The 10,951-nt window shown below is 39.7% G+C and overlaps 1 protein-coding gene across 1 annotated transcript; it reads right to left on the bottom strand.

Moving 5' to 3' along the window:
- Nucleotides 1-589: 589 nt before the first annotated feature.
- LOC149279467 (ERO1-like protein alpha) lies at nucleotides 590-10,620 on the bottom strand. Its single transcript, XM_089501139.1, has 16 exons — nucleotides 10,498-10,620; nucleotides 9,925-10,044; nucleotides 8,659-8,742; nucleotides 8,316-8,354; nucleotides 6,998-7,083; nucleotides 6,841-6,914; nucleotides 6,567-6,687; nucleotides 6,177-6,223; nucleotides 4,198-4,209; nucleotides 3,782-3,808; nucleotides 3,028-3,120; nucleotides 2,073-2,319; nucleotides 1,738-1,807; nucleotides 1,175-1,261; nucleotides 953-1,086; nucleotides 590-647 (listed from the first exon to the last, which is right to left on the bottom strand). The coding sequence occupies exons 1-16, from the start codon at nucleotides 10,618-10,620 to the stop codon at nucleotides 590-592; spliced, it is 1,422 nt and encodes a 473-aa protein (XP_089357265.1).
- Nucleotides 10,621-10,951: the final 331 nt, after the last annotated feature.

Below are 10,951 nucleotides of genomic sequence, written 5' to 3' on the forward strand. Positions count from 1 at the left end.
ATGGGATAATTACCCAGTTGTATATCTAGCAAACAAAGAAAAAAATCACATCCTTTACAGTGGCAACTACAAACAGGCAAAAAAAAAATTCTGATCCATTGATAAAGTTCAAAAATATACTTTAATGTACAAGATCTCCATCATTAGGAGCACACATAATAAATGCTGAGGGTTCAAGGAATCTCCTCCAGCAGTAATAAAGGGTATATACCTTCCCTATGAGCAGGTGCTGCTGTACTAATTAAAACAGATTTGGGTACTTTTATAATTCTACCCTCATAGGTACTTTGGCAGATGGCACGGAAATCTGAAAATGTATACATGAAACAGCACTGGCCAGAAGGTGGAGTCGGCTTTGAGAATTTCAGGAGGTGAAACAATGCAGCAAGTTCTTTCTGACTGGCAGCATTAAAAATATACCGATTAACACAGCCGGGAAAAGCTTAAACATTTATTTTACATTATTAACAGCAAAGTCCTCCGATAGGGGACCACATTCACAGGGAACAGCCTCGATTACACCAGATTTTCACGGAAGTGGCTTCAGTTCTGTGTCGTGCAAAAAACAGATCCTGTTCTGGTCACATCTTCACATTTTCTGCATCAGATTTCGAAAGTTGAGCAGTTCTTTAACACTTGTAGATATCCTGGGGAGGGATTGCACAGAAAACCAACATAAATTAGGGTTCTCAGTCATGTCAGAGTTAAAAATACATAAATAGACTATGTTTAACTAGCATGAGGCTCTGATGTCTTAACTACAACCCCTAGTCCCTGCAACTACAGGCTGGGCCTACTTTCTTTTACCAAGGCAGTACGAGGTGGACACCTGAGAAACGGCTCATTAAAGACCAGATATGGTCAGAAGGGGGTGGATTGTACCTTCACACTACAGCCACAAGTCTAATTTTGCTTTTCCATAAAACGTCTAATTTACACAAAAATTACTAACCGTCCAAAAGCATTAAATAATGCCACAATTTCTTGACGTTTAAGATGAAATCCATGAGATGGCCCACTCCGAGGTATGCTTTCTATTTGTTTCTCTGAGAACAGTATTTTGAGGGCAGTACCCAATCCTTGAGTCTGTCAGAACAAACAAAACGTATAATAAAATTCAAAAACGGGGAGGGGGTAAAATTTCACATTATTGCCAGTTATGAGCACAACTAACCTGCAACTTCCCCCACAGGCGACATTTAAAGCAGCCAACACAGTCCATTATCCTCGAAATGTTTCTAAAGTGATCTCTAAATTCTGCCTATGGAAAAAAAGCATTAGAACCCATTTAATCACAACAGTACACATAACAAACATATTCTAAATATAATTATGGAATTGGTTGATGGATATAAAATGTCTATATATTGACCAGCCATGAAAATGATGGATCTACATCCAAAGAAAATTAGTGAATTGGACTTGAGCAGAACTTGGTATAGATTACCCAAGAATGTAATTTCTTGGTCACTTCCGGTAGCACGGTAGGAAAGGCTCCACCTATCCCGGTAGGGCAGGGAATAAGACTCCTGGAACCTACCCATTTTCCTGCGAATAACCATGTCGAAATTTATGTCACAAAATTTTTTTTTTTATTTTTTTTTTAGGAAGGGACAAAAATTCTTGCTACTGACAGTGACCAAGAAAAGAAGTTCTCGTTCTCGGGTATCAATTTACTCTTTCTAGCCCACGTCTGGCTGAACAAATTATAGCCCATGAAAAATAAAAAACCCTTGCCTTTAACTGGTCGGCTTCTTCCTTACCACCAGCAAACAGGGAGTTTTCATCAAAATGTAAAGGAAAAGACCTATAGCGGGGGAAAAAAATAAGCAATCAGCTCCTAAATCAGTATGTTGGGGAAAAAGACCCTTGGATCCAAAAAGGGACAGAATATAGTCCATTCACTAAACAGTTATAGAAAAAACAGGAAACATTTCATCTAACCCAACTTCAATATGAATCAAAGCAGATCATAGGAACGTGTGAGATGATATAATCTTGTTGGGAGAGGGAAACTACTTTGTGGAAGAACAGATTACAGAATATTTAACCATATATTACATGCTATTTACTTAGCATCACGCAGAATGTCTATCAGAAGTTCTTTGTTTTCCGCATCTTTGGTTTCATTTCCTGTATACAGCAAGAAACCGGCCCGTTCAAAATACGGGAGGACCTTGGAAACGGCCCGCAGCTCGATCAGATAAATAAAGTACAGGTTCTTCAGTCTCCTTGGCCCTTCTCCCTGTGTAAGGACGGCATCAAAGCGCTTCTGAAATTCAGACACATTGTGGCCCCAGATCTTATCTATCCAAGTGTCTGCAAAATAAAAAGCAATGTGTTGTCTTAGGGGTTTTAATGATATCTGGTGCATTAGCAGCGGGGCATTCTTGCTTACAACGAGAGGGAAGCCTTGTAACCGGCTACCAGACTCCCCTATTGCAATACCCAGCATGCCACTAATCGTTGGGCTGTTTGGAGGAGAACAGAGCTCTCTTTTAACCGGCCCCAATACACTATGGAGTCCAGTGCCCTACCGGCACAAACTCCTACTTTAAAAAGCCAGTTCAGTAAGAAGGTACTTTAGCCCCAGAGCTTTCAGATTAAAGTGACAGTTTAATGTCTGACTCCTACACCTCAGGAATACATATTACCCTGCAACCACTTTGTTTTATTATTTTGAAGAATCCACAATAAACACCTAGGCTAGAAATTGTACCCCTGTTGCTGCAACTGCCCTGACTCTACGGTCAGATGATTCTTGCCACCGATTGTCTATTTCAAGCAAACCTCCAGACTGAAATTAATGGAAGTGTTTGCTGAGCATGCATACAGGGTCCTGGATAGACCTCTGCCTGCAGAGTTTGCCAAGCTAGTACTGGAGCTGACAGTATACCACCTGCAGATATCATATATGCATTAAAGTGCATATGATGATCGGAGCCCCTAGTATAACGTACAGGCCAATTAATAAAAGAAGTTTAAGGCTATAAAAAGGTTAAGACTTACTACATCACATTTTCCTACCTTGTAAGAGATATCTTGCACTGAGGTGAATATTAATGCTCGTATGTAATCCAGAAATAAGTCTGTAGAACGCCCTTTTCTCAAAGCAAAGACCTAAACAACGGGGAAAAAATATATACACACATATATAGAGCTTTATTTGGATACTACATACATATTATATACAACTGCATTTTAGTATTAAAAATACATATAGAAGAAAGGTAAAAACATTTTTCTCATTCATTGTGACAGTCTGCTGCGTGATGCTGCAAGAAAATACCTAATTTTTGTTTAGAAACATCTCTGGGAGTACAGGGATAACACCCATGTTGGGATGTTTGCTAAAAGGCCAAGCTTGGGACATGCACATTTCAGTTTTCAACTTAGAATTTTGACATCTGGTCATCCTGCATCCAAGTCTTAATTGAGATGACATCTCTGCAGCTAGCCAATTCAGTTTACCCCATTGAACTATATATATTTTGAAAAGTAGACACCCCAAGGTATTTTCAAATGGTGATATTTTAACATTAATTCTACCAGAAATCGTTGCCAAAGTTTTTGGACTTTTTTTTGCACTCCAGGTATAAATTTTACAGCTCCTGGTTTACCTCATTGCAAAACACTGCTCAAATATGTGTGCCAAAACATCTCCTGAGCACGGTACATGTATAACTCATTATACAGCAAGCCTGACACAGACGGTGGTACACCATAAATCACATTTTTGTTTGCATTTTGATAGGAAAGCATTATTTAAGGTCACACTTACCTTCAACCCAGTTATTAAATAGATTTTCTGAAAAGAGTAAAAACAGCATGTAACTTTGGAGTTAAAACAATGTTTGCCTTATAATTACACAAACCAAAAAAACGGATATTCCACAAAAGCTCAAGTTAAGCATCCATTCTACCTTAGAACTTTCCCATCAATTTGAAGACACAGTTTCAGTTGTCTCACGCTACATATTGCCCAAATCAGAAGGACTTTGCATAGCAATTAATACTAAAATATGTCAGTTCCATTTCAAATGACCAACATGCTGGCCCAGACTGGCCATCACGTCATTAGGCAAAAGCGTGCCATAACCACCCAGTCATCGCTAGTCCCGCACTGCCCACATGCATGAAATATAAACTGAATAAGAGACAACTTCAATCATAAATACAAATAAAATATTTGCTTACCTTCACCATCTCCTAAGATTAAGGAAAAAAATGGTTTAAATATTTAATATCAGACATATTATGGCAAATAAAATACCTTTTCTATAAAAAAAAAAAAAAAAAAAAAAAATTCCCCATATTCTTCTAGTGGCCATTAACAGCTCATAAGTCTCTGCCATTTATAAAATGCTGTATTAAAGATTGTATAGACGGGTGACTCTACTGCCATCATCTCCTCCATCCTAAAGAAACCTTCCCTTGATCCCACATCCCCATCAAGCTACCGTCCAGTTTAATTTCTCCCGCTAGATTCTAAACTGCTGGAATCAACCAACAAACTTTCTCTCTTCAAACTCTCTACAATCTGGTTTCCGTCCACACAACTGAACAGAGACTGCACTCACTAAAATTACTAATGACCTCCTCACGGCTAAAACTAAAGGCCAATTCTCACTGGTAATTCTCTTGGACCTCTAAGCAGCCTTTGACACAGTCGACCACCTCCTCCTCCTACAAACCCTCCATGCTCATGGCATCTGTGACACAGCTCTTTCATGGCTTAAATCCTACTTTTCTAGCCGTACTTTTAGTCTCATTTACTAGAACTTGTTCCTCTCCCCTACCACTATCTCTTGGTGTTCTTCAAGGCTCAGTTCTTGGGCCCCTTATTGTCCATCTACACTTCTTCCCTCAGACAACTTATTTCTTCCTTTGGTTTGCAGTACCATCTATATGCAGATAACACCCTAATCTATATTTCTGCTCCTGACCTTTCCCTCTCTCTTCTAACTCGCATCACGGACTGTCAGCCATCCACGATGCAATTCTTGACAATCTTCTACTGTTACCTCTTCCCACTCCCGTATTCAGGACTTCACCTGCGCTGCAACCCTCCTGTGGAATTCCCTTCCCAGTTCCATCAGACTTTCTGCCTCGTACGCAACTTTCAAAACCTCTCTGAAAACCCACCTGTTCAGGGAAGCGTGCAACATTCCTTCCCATTACTCCCAGCCATCATCATAGTAAAGCAATCTGAACAATCAACAGCTTCAACACATCATTGGAACCAGATCAGCCCACCCAAGCTGTCCTCTCCTATTGTCTCACTTCCCGCATCCACCGATTAGATTGTAAGCTCACAAGAGCAGGGCTCTCCTTTCCACCAGTTTGTTATTGCATGCGTTTATAAATTGTTCTACTGACTGTAACAGCGCTGCGGAATCTGCCGGCGCTTTATAAATAAATGTTATGTAATGGTATAGGTTTAAAAGCTGTCCACATCAATTGTTCTGAGCTACTCAAACCAATAAGGGGATTTTTTTTGTTGAATTTATGTTAAAATGAATATATACTGGAGCTAAAAGTATCCCCATAAGCAAGATGCATTTAACATCTCCCTATACGGGTTTCTAAAGGCTGTGAATGTTATTAGGGACGTTTACACCATTTCGAGCGGCATCTGTATAGCTCTTAGATACATCTTTTGTGAATTTTGAACTGGTGGTTTTTCTAAGATATATATGTATTTTTTTAACAGATATAAATAAGCATATTTCATTAAACAGAAATGCATCACTTGCAAAACTGATTCATAAAGTAGTAATAACATAATTGTATATTCCACGTTCCAGTACATAGTATTCTCCATAAGCGTCAACACTGATGTTATAGAACATCACCCATGTACTTGTGCCACGCTAGCCAACGGGTCCATAACGTCCTGAGTACATATCTGGGCTCATATACTGTCTTCTATAAAATTACCGTAAGTCAAAGTGATTTGTTTGTCCTTGTTAATTAAACAGTCCCGGTTGGGGGAGGTTTTCCAGTTTTCCGAAATCAATGCTCTAAACAGGGATCGGGAACCTTTTTTTTTTTTTCCCGGCCAAGGGCCACTTGGATATTTATAACATAATTTGCTGGCCATACAAGATCATCAATTTAAAGATTAGCCCCACATTGTATATTTATCCCACGCAAACCCAAAAGCAGAGCCTTACCTCTTCCCAGTGGCAGCGAACTCAGTGGACGTTTAACTGCTTTTGGCCTAATGTATATAAAACAAATATAAGAAATAGAGAATGTAATAAAGCAGAACTAAACAACACAAAAAAAACAGCAATTTCCATGCAGTTTGTTTCATTACACACACATATATATATATATATATATATACATACACACACACACATATGTACACACACAAATATGAAAGAAACCTCAGACTTTACGGTGGTATTTCTTGATAAAAAGTCCCCAACAGGGACTGAAATGTTGATGTTTTTGTCACGCCACTAAAAATAAACGTCCGACAAACATGCGATATAATATATATTATACATTTATACACAGTTAAATGGCAATTTGGTATGAAATCACATAGTTCGTACTTGAAACAATTTTCTTCATATATACTATTCCAGATTTTGCAGGCATCAGATCCTTTGTAGCCAGTGAAACGCTCAGGATTAATAAGAAGGTCCACGTATTCTGCATCTGGAGACTCTTCATCTATGCACAAATAAAATAAAATGAAAAAAAAAATAAAAAAATTATTATATATTATATATATATATATATATATATATATATATATACACACACACATATATACTTTCCCTAGGATGGTGGGGGAGCACAAACACAGATAAAAGGTTTACATACCATCCAAGTCACAGAAGTTGTCGGAAGAATCATCATGTTTGTTCCACTGTTGTAAAGCTTCCTGCGTGGCTTCGCTGCATTCAGGGATAAACAGAGGTAGGTTACTGGGCTTTAACACCTACATGGTGCGCATAACGTTGGGAAAAAGGAAACCTACCTTAAAGACACATCCACAGCTCCAAGCCTTTTTTCCTTCTCACATTCATCAAGGTCTTCAAAGTCACGATTTGCATTCTCTGTGTACTGCAAGGAACGAAATTTGCCTATTTTATCAATTTGTAGGAATGCCCTAAAAGGTGGAGGGACCCTAAAGACACAAGCAAAAAATGTAGGCAGAGAGCTCCAGCTTCACATTTCATAGATTTTTTTCATTCTCACTCACGCACACTCATTGACACTCTCTCCCCTTCTCCCTGCTTACCATCATTTGCTCTCTATTTTCTCTCTACCTTCACCGCTTCTGTGTCCCTGTCTCCTTTCCTGCAGCAACACTTCTTCTTCTGTCTGTCAGCCATAAACCAGGCTTTCCAGACCACTTCCACAAAGGGGAGGAGCCTGCAGGGACACACCCCTCCCCTGATTGGAGGAATGGTGGAGAGGCTGTCCCCTGTGGCGCAGCCCCTTTTGCAGAAGTACTCCGAAAGGCCAGAATAATGCAGATTCATGGAGAAGGAGGGATCCAGAAAAATGCTTCTCTTTCTCATTGAATCTGATGAAGAAAGAAGACCAAGAAGAGGCAAGAGAAGAAGTGGAGCTGCAGGAAAGGAGACAAGGGCACAGAAGCGGTCAACAGAGAAGGTATGGAGATAGAGAGTGAATGAAGCCGGTCTATTGTCAATATTAAGACAATTAACTTTTGTGATGGAATGTAGTTTGCTTATGGACATTTGAGACAAATAGTTACTGAATTATTTTGCACTGTGTTATGTGCAATGCAGTCTGTGCCACATTCATCTCCAAGACGCTTTCAGGTTGTGAAAATTTACTTCACAAATAGCAGGGGGCAGGAGTAGGTGGGCACGTGCATTAAGCATTTCCTTTTAGTTATGTTAAAAACTGTCCCAGGACAAATTGTTATCAGGACATGCCACAGTTTGAGATCTTATACTACCTGTTCACCTGTACCAGGCTGGTCACCCTACCCCCAATATCAGAAGACTTGTGTTGGGGGTGGCATAAGGCAGTACAAAAGGGGGGCAGGCCTGGAAGTGGTTGGGGTGGGAGGCATGGCATCTCAAGGACAGCTTGCAGAAGGTGCAACAGCACAGACCTCCATTGATTTTACAGTTCACTGTGTCCATCATTAGAGTTCAGACCAATTTGCCCATGACCCCACTGCCTGCAAAAGTGGGAGAAATTGTGACTTTCCTGCAAAATACTGATCTGTCGGGAGCTATGCTTCACCATTGAATCAATATTTTAGCAGTGATTTGCTGTTAAAACACAGGTACCTGATGTAACAAAAGAACACAAACCTTATAACCAGGAGCCTTGATGCCGTACGGGACTTCCTCCTAAATTAAGAAGAAAAAAAAAAAGTCTGGATATCAAGAGATGAGGATCTTAAACAAAGAGCTCTTACCCATGTAAATAATAATAATGGGATCCATCTAGAAAGGCACACTTGCTTTTTTGGCCAGAAGTAAAAAACACTATAAAAGATTATTACCTGTTTATATAGCGGTAATTTACACAGCGTTTCTTACAACACATATATTCAAGGGGTACGACAGGACTATTAACGACAGCTACATCCATATGACATCATATTTCGTGTATCATCGTACACAAAAATAATTCAACATGTGTTAAGCTTACGGTTGGACAAGGCTGTACAGCACAATCTCGTAATCCACAGTGGCTGCTGTCATCCCAAAACGGGCAAGGTTTATTGAGGTTCACCTAAAAACACACACAAAAAAAACAAAAACAAACAGCAATATTATACTCGCCCATACATAACATAACATCTATCTTCAGAGTTCCTACGGATGGATGTTCAGTTAAACAGCGTAACAATGTATGAAGCCCCAAACACACAACAAAAGGGGGCGACAGTGAAGGCCTATTATTTAGGCAGTTTATTAAAGTAAATGTTTAAGCTTTGTATTAAATGTAATTCATTATACCTGACACAGGGAGATGGACCTTGGTGTCCAAATATATAGATTTTGTTTTTTGTGGTCCCAAACCAAAAGGGAGAAATTTTATTTCATGAGGCTTAAAACTGGTCTTTAAAACACGATCATTGTATGTTACAGGTAAGTGGTAAATAAGTACACAGCAAAAGTCAAGAGCCAGCCAGAGTAATCTGTTCTGCTCTACGTTGATGATCAGGAGCCACCAGCAGTATTTTATAGAGGGCACAGAATGGATCCAGGTGCCAGCACGGCTATTTATTTTCAGCTCTTCAGGGAAGAACAAGAAAATAAAAATCTTCATGATTTTGGTTCAGGACAGGGTTTCCATACCCTCATTTGGATCAAATAATAAAGTGAGTAAATGTTTGGGCATTCTGCATAAAGGAGGGCAGACAAATCCCAACCGGGGGTAACAAGAATCAAGTGTGCCAGTAATATTGCACACACCACCCTCAGACCCCTCCCAACACAATCACCAAAATAACATGAAATGTGGAATTTAAAAAAAAAGTAGTCCAGTGGGTAAGAAAACATGGCGTTGAAAACCAAACACACAAAAAGCTAATGGTGGTTACATAGTTACATAGTACACGAGGTTGAAAAAAAAAGAGTCCATCAAGTTCAACCCTTCTACCTAACCTTCATATTCTTGATCCAAAAGATGGCAAAAAAAAAAAACCCTAATTAAGCTATTTTGAATTCTGCCATCTTGACTTCAAAAGGCTATTTATAGCCCTGTATATCATGCCTTTCTGTAAAAAAAAATAAATCCAAACCCCTTTTGAAGGTATCTAATGTATTTGATAACACCACCTCCCTTGGCAGTGAATTCCACACCTTTTTTGTCCTCACTGTCGGATCCTCCGATGATGATGATGATGTGTTTTTTTTCCACTTCCCAGCCCACCCCATAGAACATAACAGGTTAAAGTGCGGTAATTACCTTGTAGTAGCGAAAGTAATCGCTTTCCAATAGTTTTTGTAGCTTAGGAAACAACTTGTAATTATTAAAATTGTCGATTGTTTCCACATCACAGGTACAATCATCCAGGTGGCCGGTCACCTGCGGGAAATACAAGGAGAACCATCTATTTTTCCCATTTTAACCATCTGAAATCTACCTTAATCCAAAAAAAAAACCAACCCAGATTCTTAATTAAAGCCACTCGTTCTCTAAACGTCAGATCAGCTACAAAAAGTGCTTAAATACAAAGTATGAACAGGTGGATTTGTGTTTGTACAAAGAATAAACAACACAGGCTCCTAAACAGCAAATATTAGCTTTCAGGGAGAGCAGCAAATATTTAAATGTAAAATGTATATAATTTATGTATATATAAAAAAAGTAAATATATAAAAGATAAATCTGCACATTCACGATTTACCTCTAGAACTCAGGATTAGAGGAATCCTTGGTAATGAGGTTCATAATATCAAGAATAACAATCAGAAATACAAGCCTCTCTTATCCGGTAAGTAATGGGTTAAGCGTGCTCTTAGGGTATTTATGGCTGACCTGGCAGAAGCAGCCATGGGCAGCTGATCCGGGGTCCAGCAAGTGGGATCTCCAGGGCAGGAGGCAGCACAGTAAGAGGACAGCGCTGAGGGATCGCATGTCTCTCCGCACTCCCAGCACCATCACTCACAGCTGTCCTGCAGAGAACCCGGAAGTAAGTCCTGGAGAAGGGGGCGTGTCCCAGCGCTGAGTCACCGACTGCTCACTAAGTGTTGGGCTTAGTACGTGTGTATAGACACATAGTGAGCAGCAGGGATGGGGGGGCAGAAATAAGGGCAATCATTTGCAAAATGCTCTAAATGTTGGGGCCCTCTGTCAGTCTGGGATGGAGAATCACACTAAAGGGGAGCATGACCATTCCATATTAAGCTTAATAGAATGTTCAGGGGTGGGGGTGGTAAGAGAGCCCATGGGCTTCTCTAATTGTAACATTCTGGGCCCCTGTTTTGGGTAT

The sequence above is a fragment of the Sceloporus occidentalis genome, unplaced genomic scaffold (assembly GCF_023333645.1).
Source record: "Sceloporus occidentalis isolate IW3139 unplaced genomic scaffold, rSceOcc1.0.p SCAF_165, whole genome shotgun sequence".
In the NCBI taxonomy this organism is placed as follows: domain Eukaryota; kingdom Metazoa; phylum Chordata; class Lepidosauria; order Squamata; family Phrynosomatidae; genus Sceloporus; species Sceloporus occidentalis.